The sequence below is a fragment of the Sinocyclocheilus rhinocerous genome, unplaced genomic scaffold (assembly GCF_001515625.1).
Source record: "Sinocyclocheilus rhinocerous isolate Xijiao unplaced genomic scaffold, SAMN03320098_v1.1 scaffold69, whole genome shotgun sequence".
Lineage (NCBI taxonomy): Eukaryota > Metazoa > Chordata > Actinopteri > Cypriniformes > Cyprinidae > Sinocyclocheilus > Sinocyclocheilus rhinocerous.
This window is the reverse complement of record NW_015667272.1, coordinates 723,217-750,035: the sequence shown is the minus strand read 5'-3', so window position 1 is coordinate 750,035 and position 26,819 is coordinate 723,217. Positions and strand designations below refer to the sequence as shown.

General features: G+C 38.5%; 1 protein-coding gene across 1 annotated transcript; it reads left to right on the top strand.

The window, feature by feature from the left end:
* Positions 1 to 5,751: 5,751 nt before the first annotated feature.
* phka1b (phosphorylase kinase, alpha 1b (muscle)) lies at positions 5,752 to 26,763 on the top strand. The gene is made up of 31 exons (XM_016545113.1): positions 5,752 to 5,964; positions 6,234 to 6,281; positions 7,819 to 7,987; positions 8,106 to 8,188; positions 8,268 to 8,348; positions 8,478 to 8,576; positions 8,679 to 8,825; positions 9,279 to 9,332; positions 9,436 to 9,558; positions 9,645 to 9,740; positions 9,895 to 10,002; positions 11,372 to 11,450; positions 11,580 to 11,714; positions 12,839 to 12,948; positions 13,037 to 13,181; positions 13,271 to 13,349; positions 13,434 to 13,504; positions 14,117 to 14,278; positions 14,376 to 14,452; positions 22,098 to 22,243; positions 22,368 to 22,521; positions 22,606 to 22,685; positions 22,752 to 22,830; positions 22,908 to 23,037; positions 23,896 to 23,997; positions 24,071 to 24,186; positions 24,272 to 24,316; positions 24,406 to 24,567; positions 24,655 to 24,708; positions 24,789 to 24,989; positions 25,537 to 26,763. The coding sequence occupies exons 1-31, from the start codon at positions 5,752 to 5,754 to the stop codon at positions 25,708 to 25,710; spliced, it is 3,522 nt and encodes a 1,173-aa protein (XP_016400599.1). The 3' UTR covers positions 25,711 to 26,763.
* Positions 26,764 to 26,819: the final 56 nt, after the last annotated feature.

Below are 26,819 nucleotides of genomic sequence, written 5' to 3'. Positions count from 1 at the left end.
TTCCATTACTATGTAGATGGTGAAAATAGTAATAAACTTAATGGGTTATTTCATGGGTTAACCAATGTTCTTTTAAATGGGTTACTTAAAGCAAAATACTGCTAAATGTACAGATTTTGCAAGTGAGGGGGGGGCGGGGGACGACGACATACATTTACATTGACAGCACACATTTGATGTTTTTTTTTATTCATTATGTTTCTTTTTATTTATTTTGTTGTCGGTTATGTACATTATGTTACATGCTGTTAAATGTATATTTATTTTATTATTTTACCTTCTATATATAGTATTTACCTCAGCTTGTGGAAAAGCTAATGAACTTATTCATCACGTCTGTGATTTGATGGTGATTGTCAATATATTATGAAGGTACAAAACAGAACAATAAATGTAAGTTAAATCCATCCATAAATCATATTTTAATGGTAAAGTTCTAACAACCCCAGCTGACATTTTTAAAGTACATTTCACAGGTTTTAGTGGTTTAAGTGGTATGTATTATTATAATTTTTTTAAACAGTGTGGTGCATGTAATGTTTTCATTTTTATAATGCAGCACCACCCACATTATCTATAAAATGTATTTTTTTAGACAGCATTTATGTTTAATTTATAAAATGATTTATAATATTTATTTCTTTTTACAACTCATTTATTCATTTATTTATACAAAACAGTCTAATCATGATGTTAAAGTATTCTACTATAAATCTCTAAAACATTTAGGGCAGCACTTTTGAGAGACTGTAATTTTTTACTCCCATCGATTCCAGAAGCTAGACGACTACACAATTAATGCCAAAGCTTATGTAAACTCTCAAATATTTACTAAACATGTGATTTTATCTTGGCCATGGCCTTGAGCAGAGTAAGAGAGCAGAAGAGACGGATAGACAGAGAGGGTGGGGAGGTAAGATCAATGTTGGAGGGTTATAAATACACATGGTCATTGCAAAGCTTAACTAATCATCTGGACACACTAACATACCGGAGTTTTGTGGGAAATAACATCACCAAAAATGCATCTGCATCACTTTAACCTGGCAAAATTTGGATTTTGCACATTAATCTTGCTAGTGCTGATGCACCAGGTGAGTTTACACCTCTTTCTAACAACTTTTTTTTTCACATAGTATCAAGAACATCGGATACCAGGATATTTCTTTTGTTAAAAAATGCTTTTACATTGATCATATTACTAGGTCACACTTCACAGTAAGGTTTCATTTGTTAACATTAACTACATTAGTTAACCTGAGCTAATACTGGACAATACATAACATTAGTTGATGCTAATTTCAACACATTTATTAAAAACATAAATACAATTCTTCTTCTTCTTATTATTATTACATATGTTAACAGCAAGCATATGTTCCCTACTGACTGAGAAATGTATGCTAGGTATCTACTGTGCCAGTAGTGACTCCTGAGGTGCGATCAGATCTCCAGTCATCACATATACTTCACCGCAAGATAAGAATGTCCCCTCTGTGGCGAATCATGGGGTTCAAACCATATGGAGCCTATTGCCATGACAACATAGAGTGTACTACAGGTTTATGCAGGTAAGTCACTGCTGCCAAAATTTCCTTTCACTGAAAGTCCTAAAACTGCCCTGAAATCTGAAAACTGATTACATTTTCTACCCCCAGGAAAGGTCATTGTTCATTTAATGAGCCTGTTCATTCTTAGTGAAGTGGAAGCCTGAAAACTATATGAGTCAACCCAATATATATATATATTTTATGGCCATAGGCTATGTTTCAAGCACTTTAATTTCTGAACTGTATATAGCGCTGTACATGTACAGTGCAGAGCATGTGGAGAAGTCTGACTTGAAAAGTTACATTGGTTTCACTGTATATGATTTATGTTCAACAAACATTAATTATTGGTTATTAATATAATGATGTTAAACAAGAATTTTGGGGTTTGTGTTTGACTTGCCCTGAAAAATACACAATTAACATAACTGCATTGTAAACATACTTAAAGGATTGTATTAATCTGTATGAGCATGATTTTTAATTTATGTAATGCATTATTAAGAATCACAATGCCGTAAAAGTGCATTATTTAGAATGCGGACTTGCTGGAAGTATTGAGGCTAAAATGTCTATTTTGAGTATGAAATAATTATATTCATGTGATATTTGATAGTATAAATGTACTGTATTAGATAAGCTATGAGGGCATACAGAAGGCCTCAGTAGTGTCAATTAAAATCTATACTTGGCACAGGGCCAGTGAGGGAACGTGCACAGCCGCACATATCTTTCTCAGGATGTTCTATGTTCAGAGAAACCCAGTTCTAATGGCGAAGGGCCCTGAAGTCCCTCAGTATCCACATGTTAGTGAGAGGAGTATTTGCACAAGAATGTACTGTAACAGACTGATGTCACGTACTGTGAACGACCTCCACATGTACCCAGATTGCATGTTCTTTTTCTGATACAAGAGCAAAGTTTAAGTTAGTCAAATAAAACACTAAAAATACCAGTATTTCTGTGACAGTTTCATTATTTCAAGTTACGGTTCATTGTTTATTTATTATTATGTATTCGTGATACAGTATCCATTTATGATTATGTTCATGCTTAAATATGCATTTTTGAAGCCTTAACAACATTTTTTATTACTTGTAATATTTATTCAAATATTATATTTAGAAAATGTGTAATGTACAAATATAGGCTAAACAAAAATGTCCACATCAAAATGTATGATTTTTACAGAACATATGCAACTGTAGGCTATTATCACATACAGTACTGTAGTTCACCATATTTTAGTCTTTAAACGCTTTTGTGTGTAACATTGCCAGTAGGTGGCAACAAGTGACTGTGTATGTTTGATAGAATCATTGAATCATTATTTGATTCGTTCAAACAAATTGATTCAAACACCACTTGTGTGTTACGCTGACTTGCATTGCATTCTCTCCAGCAAAAAAAGACAAAGTAACTGGAAATAGCGTCTAAAATATAAGTTACTCACTATAACTTGTTGTCAGTGTTGGGAAGGTTACTTTGGAAATGTAATAGATTACAAATTACATGTTACCTCATTTAAAATGTATTAAGTAGTGTAACTATTTCAACTACTTTATTAATGTAACTGATTACATTTGATTACTTTTTAAATACTTTTCTAAATGTCAAATTAATGTTTTCAACTGTTAATCATTTAGAAACATTTAAACCAGGCAGGGTTCCCTTACGAAAAAGAAGTTTATTCAAGTGTGGTATTAGTATACTTCTTTTAAACTAAAAATAGGAAAGTATACTTTTAGTCTACTTTTTATGTACTTCTCAGAAATGGGCTTTATGTACTTCTCAGAAATATACTTAAAATGACATTTAAGTATACTTGACTTATACTTCTAAAAAGTCTAAATATATTTTAGCTATAATTGTGCTCCTAGAATCCGTGTTTTCATTGTTATACTGTAGGGGGCGCTAGTACACATCTTCTGTACAGAATTTCCAAAAAACACAAGTGAAGAAGAAACCGAAACAACAGATGCTTCCACATGTATTCTAACACGATCATCAGACATAAAACAGCATCAAAACTGTGTAACGTTGATGTAATGTCGACCAATGAAGAGGTAATAATAACTGTTAAGCTTTGGGGTGTTGATCAAATTTATCTATGTTTTGATTATCATTCTGAATCCAATTCATTGGTCTTTTTTCAGCTTTTTGTTCAAAATGTTGTTTATTTCTTTATTTTTTATTTATGAAACTTATCCACATTCAAGTGTTTAAAAAAAGAATGCATGAAGCTAGAATAAAATGTTTTTGTTTACAAGCAGATACCCTGTTCTTTTGATGTTTTGTATGTTCAGATATTCATGTAACAAAATATATACGAAATGAATACCTAAATAGGGACATAGTAGTATACTTAAAGAATGATGTAAAGTTCACTTAAAGAAAACTTACGAGTATACTTGCAGTATAAAACTACTAAACTAGTAGTTTACTGAGACTATACTTCAAAGTGTACTAAAAATGCTACTACAAGTATTTAATTAGTAAACTATCAGTATACCTATAAATTCACTTTTAGTATAGTTGCAGTACAAACTAAACATTTTGATGTAAACTAGTTGTGTACTCAAAGTTTACTACTGTTATACTTAAAGTATACTTAAAAGTATACTTTTATATACTAGAAAGTGGGCCAATTTAGTCCCAAGGAGTATTGAAATAGTACACTTACAAGTATACTACTAGTACACTGATATTTGTATACTTACTACATAAAGTATACTTAAAAAATATACTTGAACTTTACTTAAGTATACTTACTAAAATAAACTTGAAGTATATTACTTTTTGGTAAGGGTTAACCAGTAGCACTCAACACTAATCACTGTCAGACTTCTCAAAATCCATCATCACTTGAATTAAGATTATACAAATGTATTTTTAAAGCACAGCCACCACAAAATCAGATTTTATCACCTCTTTTTTACTTTGAGATCGTACTGAGGTTAAACACAGATTTAAAATCATAAGATATAGTTTAACAGCTATGATACTGTTGTCTTTGGATAGCTATGCCAGGAAACACTGCCATCTAACAATCCTTTGGAAAAAAAACAGTTAATCTTAAAAAATAAAGCATAAACCCAAATAAGCAATAAAACAGTTATCAAATAAACATGTGTTCTATTCTGTGTCCTGAAACATTGGTGTCTCATATTTTAGAGCAGTCACTGGAATTTGGGAAATATGTGTACATTAATGAGGAAAAAAAATTAACTTAAATGATTTTAGCAAATGGCTGCAATATAACAAAGAGTGAAAAATTTAAGGGGGTCTGAATACTTTCCGTACCCACTGTATATAATTACACAATTGTAATGATGAAGCTGTAATTTTGTACATTCAAAATATATTAACTTTAAGTGTAATTTTAAGTTTTAAGTGTGCTTTAGTATTTTATTCAGAAAATAAGTGTACTTCTTCAAAGCATGACAAAAGATGATTAAAACAGTGATTTAAAATGTACTTAAAAACCCAAAAAAAGTTCATTAAGTGCACTTAAAGGGTCAGGTCATTAAAATTCGGTCATCATTTACACACCCCGAAGGTGTTTCAAACCTGTATGCTTTTATTTCCTCTGCTGAACACAAAAGAAGATATTTTGAAGAATGTTAATAACCAAACAGTTGATTTCCATTTTATTTTTTGTCCATACAATGGAAGTCAATGGAAACAGAAATGATTTAGTAATCAGCATTCTTTGAAATATTTCCTTTTGTGCTCCACAGAAGAAAGCTTTACAGGTTTGGAATGACATGATGGTGAGAAAAATAGTCATGAAAATGCACTTCTTTATGTACATTAAGGTGGCCTTTTATTTCAGTAATATGAAATTATCTTAAGTACATTTTAAGCACATTTTTATACATTTTAAGTACATTTAAAAAATATATATTTTTAGGATTTGAAGTACACTACAAGTGCACATCCAATAAAATTTATGCACACTTCTTTTTCTCATAGTTTACAGTTTGACTTTGGTTACTGAGCATTTGAGAATATTTATTGGAATTCATTATTTGTTATTTCCATCATGCAACAGGATTGTGCAAATGAACAATTACAAATTATAAAGATTTAAAATACAGGCATAGATTTTTTAAGTGTCATATGCTTTAAATGTCATAAGGCCAGGCCATTGGTGCCACTTTAAATTGTCCCATATACAATCAATATATTTGATTTGAGTATGGTAGACCCTCAGGATAATGCCATATATATGGTTCCTTATGATATTTTGCAGGATCCGGTGACAGGGTTACTCCCAGGAGATGAGACGTTACCTCACGCCTGGGTTAGAGACAATGTGTACTGCATCCTGTCTGTGTGGGCTCTAAGTCTGGCCTACAGGAAGAATGCAGACAGAGATGAAGACAAAGCCAAAGCCTATGAACTGGAGCAGGTCGGTTCTTGCATACGTAGTGAGTTGAGATACAAACAAAACTATACAATTTTGTCAAAGGGCATTAGAGACCATGTCTGACCATGTCCGAGACATGTACTATTTTCTGCTCAGTGTTTGTGTCTGGGAGACCATGTAAAATGCCAGAGGGCAAATCATTTGGCTCATGTTTCTTTCATGGTCATAGCAGATGGAGAGTTTAAGGTCACAGTCAAGGCTCACTGCTCTCTATCTCTCTCTCTTGTTCTGTGTCTCTTCTCACCCTGTAGAGTGTGGTCAAACTAATGCGAGGATTACTGCAGTGCACGATCAGACAGGTACAGACAAACAACATATCTCATTCCGTTATATGCAATTAAATATTTAGAAATCATTAATAAGCCCATGCTTTCCCACACTTCTTATTAGTTAATTCTCCAAACAGTCAGAACACATTCTGATTAAATCTGACCAGCCCAGCTTATCTTGCTCAGCATATCTAAAGCATACAGTGTAGAATAGATAATGTTTTGCTGTAAATAATGGGTCATCATTATGGTGATCGTTTCAAATGAATTTGCTTAAGAAGAACATACACTATAATGATCAAAATTTTGGGGTCAGTAAGATTTTTCATGTTTTCGAAAAAAGTCCATTGTGCTCTTATGATCTTCATTTATTTTTTTAAAAATACAGTAAAATAGTGATAATGTGAAATAAAAACAACTTAAAATAAATTTTATTTGTCTTTTAATCATTTTTAAAATGTTATTTTTAAAAATTTTCAGCAGCCATTGCTCCAGTTTTTCTGGATTATTTGATCAACAAAGTTAGCAAGAACAGCATTTATTTGAAATATAATGTTTTGTAACACTATAAATGTCATTATGATTAATTTAATGTGTGTTTGCTGAATAAAAGTATACATTTCTTCCTTTCTATTAAAAACTAGTGATCCCAAACAACTGAATGATAGTGTTAGTGTGCTTGTTTTTTTTTTGTTTTTTTTTTATTAAATCAGGTCATATTATATAATAATACAATACCATTATGAATACAGTCAGAATTTCCTCTAAACAGTTTTTAAATATAATTTGTTTTTGATCTGAATGACTGTCTGCACTCATTATCAAATGGCAACCCATTATAGTTGTGAGACATTACTTAATTACTTTGTGGCAATTAATTTTCTCTCAGAGTGTATTAGCTTATTAAGTTTTAGAGTGCATTATGGTGGTTAGCTGTTGTACAGAAGACTGTTTCAAAATTTTGCGATAGCTTGTTTATAGTTATTTGTGTGTGTGTGTGTTTCTTCATAAACAAAAAATATAATAGTATAAGTAAGCTATATAAAATTTTAAACAAATAATCATAAACCTAGGAAACAGATTAATGAAAACATACACACTAATGATGAATGATGTTATGTGGGCTCCATGTTACAGAAATGTGACACTTTATTAGTGCATTGTGAAGCATGGAACAAATAGAAAATGCCACTCATGTCCCTATATATATATATATATATATATATATATATATATATTTCTTACATGCTCACAGCAGCATGTTGTGGATGTATTGGCAGTAGCAAGTCTCGGTACTTGCTCTGCCGCAGCAGCAGCAGCAGCGTAGCAGATCTATTCAGCCAAGACCAAATACATTAACATTGTCATGTAACATTACCATGCCAATCCCTCCGAGAGTTGTCATGACAGAAATATATTTATCATATTTGTTGTCATTATAAAAAGCAAGAATTACACATTTTGCCTGGTTTACAGTTCTGTTCAAGGATGATGCTGCATGTGAACCAGCCTTGTCATAGAAACAAAGACTTTTTGTCCAGTAACTCTGAGCCTGTTTAATTTTCAGCTGGATAAGGTGGAGAAGTTCAAGTACAGCAAAAGCACCAAAGATTGCCTTCATGCTAAATACCATACAGGAACTTGTGCCACTGTTGTTGGTGATCAGGAATGGGGTCATCTACAGGTGGACGCCACCTCCATCTTCATGCTCTTTCTGGCCCAAATGACAGCATCAGGTTGACTTTAACTTTTCACTTTTAAAGTAAAGTTTCCGACATGCAGCATAATGCCTTGTGTTATGGAATCAGAGTGCATTTTTAATGAATTGCCTGAACATTTTCTTGTGTGGAACAGGGCTGAAAATTGTTTATACCCGCGATGAGGTCGATGTTGTCCAAAATCTGATCTTTTACATTGAATCTGCGTACAAAGTGGCGGTAAGCACCATTATGCTGTTCTGATACAGAAAGATTTCACGTGTTTTCCATGAATATTAAGACTGTAAATGATTCTCAGGATTTTGGAATGTGGGAACGAGGAGACAAGACGAATACAGGGATCCCTGAGATAAATGCCAGCTCTATTGGAATGGCAAAGGTAAAATATTTACATTTTTAGTGATAAATTGCACAGTCAGTTAAGAATTGGTTTCACATGTCAAGCAAGTGTCAAATAATGATCTCCATGTGATAAAATAACATGACCTCTTGCTGCATGTTTATTCAGGCAGCTCTGGAGGCCTTGGATGGACTGAACCTTTTCGGTGCCAAGGGCGGCCCAGAGTCCGTCGTACACTCTTTAGCCGATGACATTCAGCACTGCCAAGTAAGAAACTCATTTATGATGTCACACATAGGATGACAGCGTCCTTCATGCCTCCCAAAAGTAACAGAATGTTTTTTTTTCTTTTTGAAACCTTCACAATAGTCTATTCTCAGCTCCATGCTGCCAAGGGCATCGACATCCAAAGAAGTAGATGCTGGGGTTCTGTCCATCATCTCTTATCCTGCATTTGCAGTCGAGGACATTGACATTGTTAATATCACCAAAGAAGAAATCATTTCAAAACTTCAGGTGAATACCAGTGTCTTCAGATCTGGGTATCAGTAAGTCTCTTGTGATCAGTGATCAGATTTTTACACGTGTCATATTTTCTGTTTCATAAATGTCTGCATGACATGTACATTTTTCATAGAAAACATGAAATGAAGCACGTAATACTGCATTCAAACTATGCAAACAAAATGAAAAATGTGCCATTGAACTGTTGAAACAATTAATTTTTTCAACTAAACAGGTATAATGATTACAAATTTTTACGAAAACTTGACATTTAAAGTTCAAGACATTTACATAAAAAATAAAATACTTTGCATGAAATAAAAATGATATTATATATAATTTATGTATGTTTAAAGTACAATTTATCATTATTTTTAATTAATTATAGAAATTATTATTATTTTTTTTAAGTCTGACAAACACCTTAGTTATTTAGTGTTTATTTACCCCTGTACTGTCTCATAGGGCAGATATGGATGCTGTCGCTTTCTTAGAGATGGACATAAAACTCCCCGAGAGGTAAAACCAAGCTTGAACAATTTGTCAGACAAAATACGTCACGTCTATGTGTGTGGTTGTCTTTTGTATGGAGCTTATTCCCACACAATCATTCTTTTCTAAGGACCCCAATCGATTGTACTACGAGTCATCAGAACTGAAGCTCTTCGAGAACATAGAGTGTGAATGGCCACTGTTCTGGACATACCTCATCCTGGATGGTGTTTTTATCAACAGTCCAGAACAGGTACAGACAATTCACTACAGACATTCAATAAATAACCAACTATTCTATTTAGAAAACTATGCTTTGCTTGTTACTCTCTTATTTAGGTTCAGGAGTACAGAGAGGCTTTAGACAGCATTCTCATCAGAGGGAAGAATGGATTACGATTGGTCCCTGAGCTTTATAGTGTTCCTCCAGATAAGGTACAGTATGGACGCACTTAGTTATTTTGCTCTTGACACTAAAGCACTGGATTTTGTACTGTTATGATAAAACCAGATTCCTGGTTGAGTGCTTCTTTGTGGGTTATTCCAAAGGAAAAATGGACTTTCACCGTGTGTGTGTCATTTCATCTAGGTTGATGAAGAGTATGTTAATCCTCACACCGTGGAGAGAGTGCCAGTAGGCAAGTGTCCACTGAAATGGGGCCAGTCTCTGTACATATTGGGTAACCTGCTGGCAGAGGTACAGTAAATTCCACAAAGATCGCTCTATATGGTAATGCTGTACTGCAGGGTTTCTCAATCTGTTTCTGGAGGCCGTGCCGCACATTATGTCTCTCTTATGAAATACACCTGTTTCCACTCATTCATCCTGTTCATCTCTTCAGTACAGTTCAATGTACTGATGCAACAACATTTCACACCATATATATGTATACTTATTTATATATATACGCTACCATCCAAGTAGGGTCGGTACGGTATTTTTAAAGAAATACTTCTAATTTTATAATACTATATATAATACTATACGTAATATATAATAAAACTTTTATTCAGTTAAGATGCATTAAATTGATCAAGAAGACATTTATAATGTTAAAAATATTTCAAATAAATAATGTTCTTTATAGTTATCAAAGAATCCTAAAAAATCAGGGTTTCCTCCAAAATAAAACCAGATTCCTGGTTGAGTGCTTCTTTGTGGGTTATTCCAAAGGAAAAATGGACTTTCACCGTGTGTGTGTCATTTCATCTAGGTTGATGAAGAGTATGTTAATCCTCACACCGTGGAGAGAGTGCCAGTAGGCAAGTGTCCACTGAAATGGGGCCAGTCTCTGTACATATTGGGTAACCTGCTGGCAGAGGTACAGTAAATTCCACAAAGATCGCTCTATATGGTAATGCTGTACTGCAGGGTTTCTCAATCTGTTTCTGGAGGCCGTGCCGCACATTATGTCTCTCTTATGAAATACACCTGTTTTCAACATTGATAATAATAAGAAATGTTTCTTGAGCGTCAAATCATCATAAAAGAATGATTTGTGAGGAATCATGTAACACTGAAGACTGGAGTAATGACTGATGAAAAATCAGCTTTGCCATTACAGGAATAAAATACATTTTTAAATATATTAAAATGGAAAACAGTTATTTTAATTTGTAATAATATTTCACAATATTGTTGTTTTTTACTGATCAAATGCAGCCTTGGTGAGCATAAAAGTCTTTATTCAAACACCTTATAAATATTACCAACCCCAGACTTTTGAAAAATAGCACATATTTAATACAATAAAATATATTTATTTAAATAATATGTTATTAAGTTCCATAGATGGATCATATACATTTGTATATAGTTACAATTCATCATACTCAAAACCTATTTGTTTAATGATAAATGATTTTTCCAATGGTTTGGTGAAGGAGCGTGATTTTTGAAGATATATTTTTATTGAATTTTATTTTGTAGGTTGCTTTGAATAAACATGTTTGCTAAATAAATAACTACAGTTGCACATGAATGTTGAGACTGACATATGCATCAATTACCTTGTTGCTGTGAAGCTGAGAAAACATATAATGATCTGTATGTGTCTGTTTTATAGGGGTTTTTAGCTGCTGGAGAAATCGATCCTCTCAATAGACGCCTCTCCACTGTTCCCAAACCTGATGTTGTGGTTCAAGGTAAGACCTATGTTTGACAGTAGCTTAATCTGGGTTAATCAATTTAGAAACCTGTTTGATGTTGCATATTACATAAGTATTCCATCTCACCATATTTACACTGGCCGTTTTCCATTCTTGTGTTTTCAGTGTCTCTCCTGGCAGAAAACGATGAGATTAAACAGCGCCTGCAGAGCCATGGCATTGACGCTGAAACCCTGGAGGACGTTCACCCAATCCGAGTTCAGCCCTCCAGAGTCCTCAGTCACATCTATGCCAGACTAGGTGAGCTCAGGGTAGAAATCAAGGGAAGAACTCAGGTCACCTTAATTTATATAGCACTTCATACATAGCAAATTATTTCAAAGCAACTTATAAACAGAAATAAAAAATCAATGATTCAAATATGAGACAAATTCTGCTGTAAAGCATTTCTAAAAAAAAGGGATAGTGTCATTTGTCAGTTCAGTGTTGATTCAGTTCAGTTCAATAACTGTAAAAAGTTAGTCAATTATGAAAAAAATTCAATTCAGGGATTGGGGCGGGTGAAACTGGTAGACACGCTCACGTGACGTTGCTGTGCTACATGGTCACAGCTAAAAAAAGAAAACAGTATATTGTTACAGTATATTGGATCTGGGCAGCTCTTAAAGTGACAGCAGTCTAATATTCCTGCTATCTGTCATTCATTTTAATCAAACAACAAAAGAGAGAAAATCTCTCACTGCTCTTGACTAAATCACTTTTGTAACTTTAATAAGAAGAAATATATTTAAATTACACTGAAGAATATGCAGTGTTTTTATTAATTTGATTACTTTACACTTATTTATTGTTTACTTGTCTTCAGTGAGCTTGAGTTTTTTTTTAGGCTAGTACTAGGTTTTTTTTGTGATATTGACACTGGTGACAAGAATTATGAAATTTCTATGGTATCAAAAATTTTGATATCATAAAAACCTTATTTAAAGCAAAAATCCGTATTCAGGTATGAGCAGCTATACAGAAGAAAATAGTGTCATTATATAGTTCAAGTCAGTTCAAGGTTGATTCAATTTCGTTTTTAAACTTCTGTGGAAGAAAAAGGACCTCATTTGCATGCAAAGTAAGTGAATGGTAACCACAGAAAGATTTTCAGCAAACAATGAAAAACAATTTCAGCCTGTTCCTCTAGCAAAAGCTATTAAATACTTGTATTATACTGCACAAATATTATGAACTACTTGTTTGATGCTTTTGTGGTGCCTTTTTGGAGATTTATAGCTGGTTCCCATCCACGTTCATTATCTTGAAGGGATACAGTGTCATGATGAACAGAATTTTTGAATGAATTCACCTTTTAAGAGAGCGAGAGAAACAAAATACACAGAGAGACTGATGGATTTTACTATGTTTTTGCCTTTTTTCAGGGCGCAACCAAAGGCTGGGACTGACTGGACGGCCATACCGGCGAATTGGTGTGCTGGGAACTTCCAAATTCTACATTATTCGCAACACAATCTTTACTTTCACACCTCAAGTATGTCAATGTGTGAATTCTAATTTGCTGTTGGTATCTATTTGAATATGTACTCAGTTTCTGGTTTTGCTCCTGATCGAATGTCCAGTTTGTTGACCATCATGAGTTCTATCTGGCCCTGGACAATCACATGATTGTGGAAATGCTCCGTATCGACCTCTCCTACCTCTGCTCTCGCTGGAGGATGACAGGCCGACCCACAATTACGTTCCCAATTTCACACAGCATGCTCAGTGAGTGTCCTCAACACACAACGTCAACACCATATGCAGACAGCAGCTTTCTCATTCTGAAAGACTCATTTAGTTTTTGTCCTTTGTAGCTGATGATCACAAGCAAATTGATCCTGCTGTTTTGGCAACCTTGAAAAAACTACAGGACGGTTACTTTGGAGGAGCAAGGTAACGTATTTAAAGCGGTCAGCACATTTAATATTTGTAACATACTTAAAGCAGCCCAAAATAAAATCAGTTTTACATTTCAAGGGTTAAGACTGGGAAACTTTCTGCTTTTCTTGACACCTCCTGTTGTGCCCATCTTACATTTATGGACTGTGGTGAGTGAGCCACCAGCTAGCAGCACGAATAATGAGCTTTTCTCTTGAAAAGTCTAAAACCATAAAGGGATAGTTCATCCAAAAATGAAAAAAATTACTTTCTTCTGTGGAACACAAAAGAAGATGTTTTGAAAAAATTCACTGAAAGTCAATTGGGTCCATTGTTGCTGCTGACTTTCAAACTATAAAAAATATCTTCTTTTGTGTTAAACACAAGAATGTAATAAAGATTCAGAACAGCATGACTTTCATTTTAAAGATTTAATCATTTTCTTCTTATTTTGTTGGAAAGTTACCAACAAACATTTTTGTTTGGATGGTTAAGTCAGTTGCCAGGGGTTTGTTGGCTGTTAACTTGCAGTTTTTCCCTTTTCTGCATGACATTTTTTGTTGAAATGTGTGGCCTGCAGTTGACAGTCACTCTGTCAGACAGTTTGCGTAGCTGCATGGGTGGATGGAGGCTTGAGAGGCAATTTTGTGATGGAGCAGTAACTGCTGTGACAGTTTTATATATTGACACATGTGGTGAAATACTCAATTGCTTCTCAAAAGTGACAGAAAACATGCTCAATCCTCTGAGGTTTTTATTTAATTGTGTGTGTGTGTGTGCAGAGGTGGATGACCTGGCTGTGTATCTGGACCAGCTGCTGGCAGTTCCTCAGCAGAGTCTCATTAGTGCCACTAAAGGAGGCCTCAGCCGCTTCAGGGCAGCAGCCAAAAAGACTCAGGAGATGGTGTCTCTGGTGCACAAAGCCAGAGAGCTCAATATACACAGTGAGTTTTTAAACAGTCATTTTGATGCTGTTCAGAGAACAGTTGCCTTTGCAAATGCTCAAAAATAATTCATGATTTTATTTTAACCTCTCCGCAGATGTTCACATGTACCTTCCAACTAAACTTTTCCGTTCTCCGGCACCAAACCTTAATTTGCTGGATAACAAAGAAAAGGTAGATAACACAAAATTACAGGCTTTCACTGAACATTTAAGCAATAATTAGAAGAATCATCTGGCTGTCTCTGCTCTCCAAATTGTATGCTTGATTCTTTTATCAGGTTCCAGAAGTAAAAATCCCACTCACTCCTACACAGAAACAGTTTTAAATAAGGTGTAAACCTTCCAAGATAGACCTATAGTGAGCTTAAAGGATGTTAGGTGATTGCATATTGTATATTGAAGGTTGAATATTGTATATTGAAGTTCTCTTTCATAGGTTCACTCGACGCGGCGCAGCTAAGACGCAATGGGAATGCCCTCTGGGTGTGCTGATTGTCTGAAGCCCGTATAGAATCACGCCAATTCATTGGCTGATGGTGTGGGCGCCGCCTCGATGCTCTTATGTTGTCATCCTTAAACTGGCGAACGTGCCACCTACTCCTCAGATTTCTCTGCCTTCACAAAGCAGCCATTTTAGCCCTTCTGTTGCGGTTTTTCTGGCCCGATTTCGGATCGTATTTTGTTGAGATTTCTTCTTTGCACTTCGGTGACTGCTATAGTGGAACTCTCCTTGCGGTGATGTGCCATGGGTTCTCCTTGCGGTGAAGTGCCATGGAGTATCGTTGCTGCCAGCCGCCGTGTTCTCGCTTCATTGCGAGCGACAACCCACACAGTAAGTGTGTTAAGTGTATGGGTTTTTCGCATGCACGCGAGGCGGTTTATGCCGTTTCTAAATGCAAATATTGTGAAAACCCTCCGTACTAGGCTTGCGGTTTTTGAGAAGGAGTCATTCGCTTTTCCCCGTCGCGCTCCAGAGGCCGCAGAGGCTCTCCGTGAATCCGCGACCTGGGGTTCGGATGTGGAGCTCGAGGCGATGTTCAGAGAACAGTTGCCTTTGCAAATGCTCAAAAATAATTCATGATTTTATTTTAACCTCTCCGCAGATGTTCACATGTACCTTCCAACTAAACTTTTCCGTTCTCCGGCACCAAACCTTAATTTGCTGGATAACAAAGAAAAGGTAGATAACTCAAAATTACAGGCTTTCACTGAACATTTAAGCAATAATTAGAAGAATCATCTGGCTGTCTCTGCTCTCCAAATTGTATGCTTGATTTTTTTATCAGGTTCCAGAAGTAAAAATCCCACTCACTCCTACACAGAAACAGTTTTAAATAAGGTGTAAACCTTCCAAGATAGACCTATAGTGAGCTTAAAGGATGTTAGGTGATTGCATATTGTATATTGAAGGTTGAATATTGTATATTGAAGTTCTCTTTCATAGGTTCACTCGACGCGGCGCAGCTAAGACGCAATGGGAATGCCCTCTGGGTGTGCTGATTGTCTGAAGCCCGTATAGAATCACGCCAATTCATTGGCTGATGGTGTGGGCGCCGCCTCGATGCTCTTATGTTGTCATCCTTAAACTGGCGAACGTGCCACCTACTCCTCAGATTTCTCTGCCTTCACAAAGCAGCCATTTTAGCCCTTCTGTTGCGGTTTTTCTGGCCCGATTTCGGATCGTATTTTGTTGAGATTTCTTCTTTGCACTTCGGTGACTGCTATAGTGGAACTCTCCTTGCGGTGATGTGCCATGGGTTCTCCTTGCGGTGAAGTGCCATGGAGTATCGTTGCTGCCAGCCGCCGTGTTCTCGCTTCATTGCGAGCGACAACCCACACAGTAAGTGTGTTAAGTGTATGGGTTTTTCGCATGCACGCGAGGCGGTTTATGCCGTTTCTAAATGCAAATATTGTGAAAACCCTCCGTACTAGGCTTGCGGTTTTTGAGAAGGAGTCATTCGCTTTTCCCCGTCGCGCTCCAGAGGCCGCAGAGGCTCTCCGTGAATCCGCGACCTGGGGTTCGGATGTGGAGCTCGAGGCGATGTAGAGTGAGCAGACGGGCCTTGCCCTTTCTCTCCCTCTCTCGCCCAAGCACGCGGATTCGTCGGTTGAATTCACACATGATTATTTATGCCCTAGCCCGGAGGCGCGCAATGCGATTTCCTTCAGGTTTTGTTTTGTACACCGCGGCGTCTGAATCCCAATCGTCTAAACTCGACGAGTGGTTTCTAAGCCGCCCAAATTCGAGGGCCCGCTTGGAGAAAGCTGCCCTTTTTTTCAGTGATCTGCATCATGAGATCTCCAGATCATGGAAGAAGCCATTCTCTGCCCGCTTTACTAACGTGGCAGCCGCTGACTTCACCAACCTAGTGGGTTCTGTGGGGCAGGGCTATACCGCCATTCCGGCTATCGAGGATATGCTGGCCATGCATCTCTTGCCATCTTCGGCTCATTCCTGGAAGTCCCGTTCCCTCCTTCCTACTAAACCATGTAGGACCCCTTCCACCCTTATCGGAAAGTCCTACATGGCAGCTGGTCAGGAAGGCATGGCCCTTCATACTATGGCCTCTCCAAGCCTACCAGGCGGATGTCCTTAAGGAGATGGACGAGGGTGGCGGTCTGACTCCAGAGGCCACAAACTTGGCCCTGAGAGCCACCAAGCACAACGCACGTGCTATGGGGTGTTCTGTGGCAGGCTTGGTGGCTACTGAGCACCACCTGTGGCTTAATCTCACAGAGATTCATGAGGAGGAGAACGTTTTTCTCCTTGATGCCCCCATCTCTCAGTCTGGGCTGTTTGGGGAGGCAGTCAACTCTGTGGTTGAAAAATTTTGAGCCGCCAAGTCTCAGTCAGCTGCCCTCAGGCAGTTTATGCCCAGGAGGGCGCGGGAGGCCTCTAACCCCTTCTCATCCTTGCCCAGGAAAGAGACCGCCAGTAGGAGCAGCGACCCGGTTCATCCCCCACCGCCCACGGCCTGGGGAGCCCGCGGCCGCCCTTTTCCTCCCTGGCGACCCCGCAAGCGACTTGAGCTGAAGCGGTCTGACAGATGCACTGCTTCAGCTCCATCGAGTCATCCTGACTCACATGTCAGGAAGACGAGAGCTTCTCTCGTCTTACGAGGCTGGGCCAGACCGTTCAAACGTGTCTGTCCGACTCTAACACGCTCTCCTCATTCAGTTCTGTCACGTCCGTCACCCAGCGCATTTCGGTGTGCAGCAATCACTCAGCCTCACTCACTTTCAGCGTGGGGGACGGGAGATGAACCAGGCTTTCTCGCCTTACCTCCTGTTCCTTTGTCACCTGCTGCTCATGTGACGGGAGACACGTGCGGTTCTCTCTCAGAGCCAGCAGACCCTGTACCAGTCACAGACCAGTCCCTCACATCGGTCCCTGTGGGCTTCCTCATCCCGCATCAGGACGCCTGGGGCTCTCCTGCTCGGTGGACGATGTTACCCCCTCCGGACCATCTCGGTAGAGCCCTGCATTTCAGCCTGGGCCCGACAGGCCCCGACTTATTTACACCCCTAGGGCCGGGCTTCGGATCAATTTTCATGTCATAGCTCATCGCAAATGTAGCCAAACTTTGGTGCGCTTAGATTAGCGAGCAAGGTCCTGGCAGATCGCTAGGTCCGGTCCTCACAGATGAATAAGAATCGATAGGTGGAATCGAAATTTTTATTTGACAACAAGTATCCGATTCCTGGCCTTAAGTAGCCGATTCTGGAATTGGAATCGATTTTCGATTCCCAACCCTAACTTTGACACACGCAAACTGCACAAATATAGAGTTTCCCGCTGTTTGTGCATAATAACGGTTTCTTTATTTGTTTTAAACATCAGAATTAATATTTAGCCATTTCTTGTCATAATTTGGAGACAGTGAGCATATAAACGGCTGTGCCGTGCTGCTTATATTTATCACGCAGTAAAAACACCCGTCCCCGCGCCCAAAAACCAGCCGTTTGTGGATAAGAATCCAAAATAAGGACTAGTGGGACATTGTCCTGCTCCACTTCACAGATGCTGAGTGAAATGACAGTTTTATAATGACAGAAAACTCATTTATTCAACACTTTATTCAACAGGAAGAACAGCTCATTCCATGTGTCATACGTCATTAAGCTATTTCTGCATCATTGCACATATACAGTCCTTTCAGTTTCAGGGTTCAATCCGATCAAGACAACATGGCGGTAGTATCTCATATAAACTGCCGTTTTCTCCTTTAGGCTCAAGGCAGACTCCTCTCCCTGAGAGCAGTTCACATCTCGGGAGCCTTGAACCTCGCAGCCGATTTTCTGTCGAGACAGAAGCTCAGATCGGGGAAATGGATGCTGAACCGCCAAACAGTAGCCCGGATTTGGGACTTGTTCGGCAGGGCAGAGGTGGACCTCTCACCGGAGTCGTCCCAATGCCCACTTTGGTTCTCCCTGAGTTCCCCAGCACCTCTGGGCATAGATGTGTTTGCTCACCCATGGCCGAACCAGTGACTATGCGTTTTTCACCTGTCAAGCTGATTCTGGCAGTCTTTTGCAGGGTGAAGGAGAGCGGGGTCCGTCTCCTGCTCGTAGCCCCATACAGGCCATCCCAGACGTGGTTTTCGGAGTTGATTTCAATTATGGATCGCTCTCCGTGGGAGATTCCAATCAGAGAAGATCTGCTATCTCAGCTTCAAGGCAAGATCAGGCACCCTCAACCCGAGATCTGGAAGCTGTGGGTATGGCCCATCAAAGGCCACCATCTTTGACTTCTAGTCTTCCTGCAGATGTTCAGGAGACCATTGCTAGTGCCAGAGCCCTTTCCACAAGGAGGCTGTAATCCTCCAAGTGGAAGGTCTTTGAGTCATGGTGTTTAGCCCATGTGGTGGACCCATTCAACTGCCCTATAGGGCCAGTGCTGGAGTTCCTGCAAGAAAAACTTGCAGCTGGAGCGGCTGTTACTACCCTGAGAGTTTATATTGCGGTCATCGCCGCTCAGAGAGAGTTGGATGACATCCCTCTGGAGAGACATCAGTTGGTCTCCGTGTTTATGCGTGGAGTTCGGCATCAGAGGCCCGCACGCCCTCTTGGAGTTCCTTCTTGGGACTTATCAGTCGTTCTGGAGGGCTTAATGGAAGCTCCTTTTGAGCCCTTGGGGTCAGCTCCAGAGCGGATTCTGACTCTCAAGGTTACTCTTTTGTTGGCACTAACTTCTTTGAAGTGAGTCAGGGATTTGCAAGCTCTCTCTGTCAGTGAGATGTGTATGGACTTTGCCCCGGGTCTGGTCAAAGTAACCTTACAACCCAGGCCAGGCTATGTTCCCAAGGTTTTGTTCACATCATTTCGCTCTCAGGTGGTCACCCTTCACTCTTTCCATCCTCCTCCTTTTGCTTCAGGCGAGGATGAGAGACTTCACATGCTCTGCCCTGTCCGAGCTTTGAAGCTCTATGTGGACCGCTATAGCCATTGGAGAAAATCTCCCCAGCAGTTAGTATGCTTTGATGCTGGCTGCCGTGGGCTTGCCTCATCGAAGCACAGAATTTCTCATTGGGTTAAGGAAGCTATTTTGCTTGCTTACGAGGTGCGTGGTCTTCACCTCTCAGCGTTCAGGCACATTCCACCAGGAGTGTGGCTTCCTCTCAAGCTCTTTTTAGAGGAGTCCCCATAGAGGATATTTGTGTAGCGGCAGGATGGTCCACTTTTATCAGGTTTTTTAATTTAGATCTTGACGCGGCTCCTGGTTCCCGGGTCTTATTCGCTTGAATCAGCTGTGGATTCTATCTGGTTCATCATCGGGCCAGATACGGCAGCGCTTTAGCTTGGCGTGTTTGGTATATCGTTCCCATTGCATCATAGCTACGCAGCGTTGAGTGAACCTATGAAAGAGAATGTCTCTGTGGTAGGGAATGAGACGCTGCGTCTGCTGCCAAGCTTCTCGCACTGCCGACAAGAGGCCTTTTTCGGCAGAGAAATCTGAGGAGCAGATGGCGTGTTTGCCAGTATAAGGATGGTGATGTAAGAGCGTCGAGGCGGCGCCCGCGCCATCAGCCAATGAATTGGCATGATTCTATATGGGCTTCAGACAATCGGCACACTCAGAGGGCGTTCCTATTGCATCATAGCTATGCAGCGTCTCGTTCCCTACTCAGAGAACATGGGTTATGCAAGTAACCCAACGGTTTACACCTGTATATAATGTATTTTTCCTCATAACAAATTAGCAGCAAATCAAATGATGTATTGATGACATTTTTCTTACCTTTTATTGAAGCAAGAATGCAGAGAATTGATCAAAAGTGACAGTAAAGACTTTAATGTTACAGAAGATAACTATTTCAAATAAATTGTTCTTTTGAACTTATGTTTTTCAAAGAATCCTGGAAAAAAGTATCACATAAGCAGCACAACTGTTTTCTATTGAAGCCCCTTTCCGCCACTAAATAAAAAATAAAAAAGGTAATTTTTTTTTATCTCACAATTGGGAGTTTACATCTCGCTTTTTTGAGGAAAAAAAGCAGAATTGCAAGATATACTGTAAACTTGCAGTTGTGAGTTATAAAGTTCAGTTCTGAGGGGCAAAAACGTCTCGGTTACGTATGGTAACCCTCGTTCCCTGAAGGAGGGAACGGAGACGTCACGTCGGATGACCGACGAAATTGGGATCTCGCTTAGAGAGACCAATCTACTTCGAGTGTAAACTAAACGAGCCAATGCACATTGGCATGCGATTATTGCATCCAGCTGCTGCTGATCACAGCGTGAGTATAAGTAGGCAGCAGATGCCACGGAGCTGGGGGGGACGCCGGGCGACTGAATCGCATAGCCGAGCCTGACGGTTCGAAGGAGCCATCGAGACGGGCTGGGTAGCTCAAGCATCCGACGTGACGTCGAGAGTGACCGACTGAAAGGGAACTGATGTTCTCAGAAATTATGAGTTTATATCTCACAATTCTGATTTAATAACTTGCAATTACCTGTTGTGAAGTCAGAACTGTGAGATATAACCTCGCAGTTCTGAGAAAAAAGTCAGAATTGTGAGTTTATATCTAGCAATTCTAACTTTATATCTCAGAAATGCGACTTTTTTCTCAGAATTGTTTACATCTCGCAATTCTTTCTCAGACTTGTAAGTTTAAATTTCGCAATTCTGAGTTTTTTCTCACAATTGCAATTTTTTATCACACAATACTGACTTTATAACTTTCAACTGCGAGTTTATATCACGATATTCTGAGAAAAGTCAGAACTGCGAGTTTAAATCTCAGAATTCTGAGAAAAAAAGAATTGCGAGATTTAAACTCACAATTGCTAGAAAAAAGTCAGAATTGTAAGATAAAAAGTCGCAATTACCTCTTTTTTTTATTCAGTGGCGGAAACGGGCTTGATAATAATAAGAAATGTTTTCTGAGCACCAAATCAGTATGAATGATTTCTGAAGGATCATGTGACACTGAAGACTGTAATGGCTGCTGAAAGTTCAGTTTTGCCATCACAGGAATAAATTACATTTTAAAACATATTAAAATTAAAATTTTCAAAACATGACTGTTTCTACTGTATTTTTGATCAAAATAAATGCAGTCTTGGAGCACATAAGAAACTTCTTTAAAACATGTACCATTTGACGACATCATCCTTAAAGCTGCTATGGATTTTTCAGATCGACAAATATTGTTTTACTTAAAAACACTGTCTGTAATGTGTTAATTAATATTTTCTGAGGAATCTCTATATGGAGAAAATGAATGGGAAAATTGCTCTCTGGAACTGTTAAAAATGGCTTTATTGCAGGTGTCCACATCTAACAAAGAGCTGTAATGACTTTTTCTCCTGCGAAGGCATCTGAGACACAGGCCCCTCAACCCATGAACCTGCCCAGAGACAACAATGGTGGGATTGACTACCCAGCCTTAGTGCAGATGCTGAAACAAAGTCAGAACTTGCAGGATCAGACTGATATTCTCTACATCCTGTTCAAAGACAAGTCAGTACCACTGGAACCATTTAATGAGTTTTGTTATATCTGTGTCCTAGAAAAGAGCTGTACTGTGACTGTGGAGGTTGAGGATTGTTTTGAAATGAAATAATGTTGGGATTTCTTTTATAAGGGGAATGGATTGGGACACCAAGCTTCATGGGAAAGGTTGGACGGTAAGACGACTACTGAGTGATTTGTATGAAATGGCAGGAAACCTAAAACACTGGGGTCTCATCCGGATGATCTGTGGGATGCTACGCAAGAAAGTAGAAGAGCTGGATGCTGTGAGTAGCAGTTTTCCTGTATCTGCATGTAAATTAAACTACATTTTCTCTGAATGTGGTTATTAGATATTTTTCCATTAACAGGCCTGCTCAGATTTGCTAATTCATCAGAAACATCTAACAGTTGGCCTTCCTCCTGAACCAAGAGAGAAAACTATTTCAGCGTGAGTACACACACGTGTTCACATTCACGTTTACCTGTTCATACTACAATCTTTGTCTCCATATAGCCCGATGCCCCCAGATAAGTTGACAAGGCTGATCGATGAGGCTAGCGAGAACAACCTCACCATCGCCATTCTTACTCAGGTTAGAGCTGCAGGTCAGATCCACATCTCAACCTTGTACATTTTAATTCCACTGACACTCTTGTATGCTCCTGGCAGGAGATAATGGTGTTTCTGGCTATGAGTATTCGAACCCAGCCTAAAATCTTCAGTGAAATGTTTCGCCTCCGAATTGGCCTCATTCTTCAGGTCATGGTCACAGAGCTCGCCCAGTCCCTCAACTGTTCAGGTATCTCAGTTCCTGTTTCATAAACTCCTTTAATAAATATTTAACCATTTTTAACATGCAGTAAACTGTTTTGTTTATTCTGTTTTATTAGGACTGCACTTTATTAGAATTAACTAACCAGTGATTGGTTCGATGTGCAATGATATGGAAATAAAACTATACCCCAGCGACTTAAGACTGGTTTTGTGGTCCAGGGTCACATATTGACTTAAGCTACTTTGTTAAATTATTCACTCATCTGCTGTAACATTATCTTTGAATTATCTTCATTTGAGTGATTTCTCAACAATTATTGATATACCTTTCAAAATGTTGGTAAGATTTTCTTTTTATGTTTTAGATAGAGCCTCTCACCAAGGCTGTATTTATGTGATCAAAAATACAGTAAACGTATTCAACAATAATATTGTGAAACATTATTAAAATTTAAAAGAACTGGTTTCTTTAAAATATATTTTAAAATGTAATTTTGGCAAAGCTGAATTTTCAGCAGGCATTACTCCAGTCTTAACGCATTCCTACGGAAATCTTTCTAATATGCAGTTTTGGAGCTCAAATTTGTTTTCTTATTGTTTTAAATGTTGAAAACAGTTGAGCTGCTTAAAACCAAATACACAAAATAATGATCTTTAAAATAGCATCATATGACCCCTTTAATAAATTGTAATAACATGTAATTAAATACTTTTTTTTTAAAATCCTATTTGATATTATTTTAGTACTCTGGTTAAAAGCACAAGAGGTTCATATCTTATATATAAGTGTAATTATACTACAGAGTATGTAAAAAATAAATAAAATAAAAAAAATCATTACTTTAGCACAAGAGGTTCATATTTTTTTTTTTTTTTTTTTTAGGTGAGGAGGCTACAGAGAGTTTGATGAATATGAGTCCATCTGAGATGAAGAACCTGCTGGTTCACATTCTCAGTGGCAAAGAGTTTGGAGTTCAAAAAAGCGGTAAATATATTCACACATTGCCAGCATTATACTCTGTGAATTTGTATATTTATGAGTTGTATTTTTGCACCAGTGCGCTCAACAGGAAATGTGGTCAGCTCTGCTGTGAATATCCAAGACATGAGCAAATCCAGCTCCACCAAAACTGAAGTGAAAGTTGCAAGTAAACAGGGTGGTGATATCAAATTGGTGAGAAAATGCTTGGGTTTAGGACAGTTATGTCTCAATATGATGGCAATAGTTATAGACCAGCCACTTTTTCTGTGCCCTTTAGGCTGTGTCAGTTCATTCACTGGATATTGGAAATATTGAATACGGGGTAAGTGGACCACAGGCAAACAAAGCTTAACTTCTTTTCCAAGCTTGAGCTTTTTCTCTGTAGGTGTAATTAACCTGATTGTTTTCCAGAGATACAGACTTCCATCCATTGAGTCATTTCAGGGATCATTAGGAGCCACGTTGATGCGTGACAGCAGACATGGCCAGTGGCTTCGGCGCAGGCGTCTCGATGGAGCTCTCAACAGAGTCCCTGTTGGTTTCTATCAGAACGTCTGGAAGATTCTGCAGAAGGTGAGTGGGATGCTTGACAGTGAGTGCTGAAGCTGGGTTATTCGTCGAGGTTATGCTTCAAAATGGCTTTCCTTTCTTGACATTTAGTGTCACGGGCTGTCCATTGAGGGCTTTGTGCTTCCATCCTCAACCACAAGAGAGGTAAACAACCTTAAGAGATCAAATTAAGTGACATTCAGTTTTAAATTGACAGAATGATAATAAAATGGCACCATTTTCAGATGACTCCAGGTGAAATAAAGTTTGCCGTGCATGTGGAAACAGTCCTGAACCGTGTTCCTCAGCCTGAATACCGGCAGTTGTTGGTGGAGGCCATCCTGGTGCTGACCATGTTGGCTGAGGTGGATGTCCAGAGTGTGGGTGGTGTCATTCAGGTGGAGAGGATTGTACAAATGGCCAGTGACATGTTCTACAATGATCAGGTGAGCTTCTTGAGGAGGTTTATACACCTTTTAAAAAAAAAAAAATCTTTCCATTCAAAGAAAATGGATCAAATATTGTTTACTCATCCTGCACTATATAGATTTTCGTCCAATAAAATAATCTCGGTAACACTTTACAATAACAGTACATGAATTATCATGTACTAATACCTGAATTAATAATTACTTGACTATGAACTAATGATGAGTTAAGATATGTATTAATCAAGAACAAATGAAGAACTAACTTAACACATGTAATTAAGGTAGTGTTATTCATGCAGTAGTTCATATGACTCATGTCGTAGTTAAGTTAGTTCTTCATTAGTTCTTGATTAATACATATCTTAACTCATCATTAGTTCATAGTCAAGTAATTATTAATTCAGGTATTAGTACATGATAATTCATGTACTGTTATTGTAAAGTGTTACCATAATTTCTAGAATAAGAATATTCCTCTCACGTGCAACTGACTAGCAGTGGCAAAGGAAACCGCATTTGTCATGGAGTCAGTAGCACCAATGACCAAATTCTGTTTCTGCAGAAAGAACTGGGAGCTGACGAGAGTCTCCTTGAGAGAGATCACGTGACTGGCATCTGCAGGTTGATGTACGACAGCGCCCCCAGTGGCCGTTTTGGCAGCATGACCTACCTTTCTAAAGCAGTGGCTAGCTATGTTGAGGACTTTCTTCCCAGTGGAGCTTGTGCCGTTCAGTGAAGCTCCAAACTTAAGTATGACATTTTAAATGTAGTGTAGGTAGTATTAATGATCTTTGTAGATATGTGTGTGAAAAAGAATGAGTGGAAAAAGTCATTTTGTCTTAAGTAATTGCGAACAAGGCGAGTTACTTTGAAGTGTTATTTTTGCTCCACTAGCTTCACCAAAAATGCCTTTGGTTGGCCAAGCAGTCAGGATGCCCCAAACACACGAGATGTTGTTCTGCACCGAGTGGTCAGTTGTTTAGCATTAGCAAATTAGCCAAAAAGCATGTTTCTCGATTGTTAGCTATTCAAAAGTACCTGTGTATTTTGATGGTTTTAAGCTGAAGCTGAATAGTGCTTGGTTTGTAGGGCTGTATCTAAAGATGTATTTTATAGGCCAACCCAGCAGTTAGCATCACTCTGGCTCAATAATATTTTTTCATTGGCTTTTGTATTATGACAAAAAATAAGCTCTGTGACTAACAAATGTTTATGAATCTTGCAAATTTTTTTCATTAGGATAATCTTCATGAATAAGTACAATTTTAAAACCTAAATACAATCACCAGAAGTAAAAAGCTAAAGGCTATAAACTACTACACCATGGTCACATGACTTAAACGTCACCACCATTAAGCTTCCGACAACTCTTTATTTAAGCTTGAGCTTGTCTTAATCAGGCTTTTAACCAAAAACCCATTCAAAAAACATTACTTTGGGACGATGGAGCCGGATGTGCTAGTTGTTTGCTAGTTGTTTCTGGGTTTTGGCCTACAAAAATACATTATCCCTGCAGCACTCTATACTCTCATTTACTATTCCCTGCATTACTCCTCTAATATAGTCTACTGATCCATCATAAACTGAGAAGCAAGAATACATTCAGAGTTACATTAACATTGTGGGGCTATTCGTTAGCGGCTAGCTGATAAGTGTACATCGGTTGTGCACTCATTATTGAGGTGCATCATGGGATGTCCACTACTGCCACTACAAATGCTGTCACCTTTAATAGTGCACTATATAAGGGTGTAGAGGGCGCTTTCAGTCACAGCCGTACTCAGCGTCTTGGTATCTGCTGTGCACTTTTCACCAGATATGTAATAAATTGTATAATTTCCATAC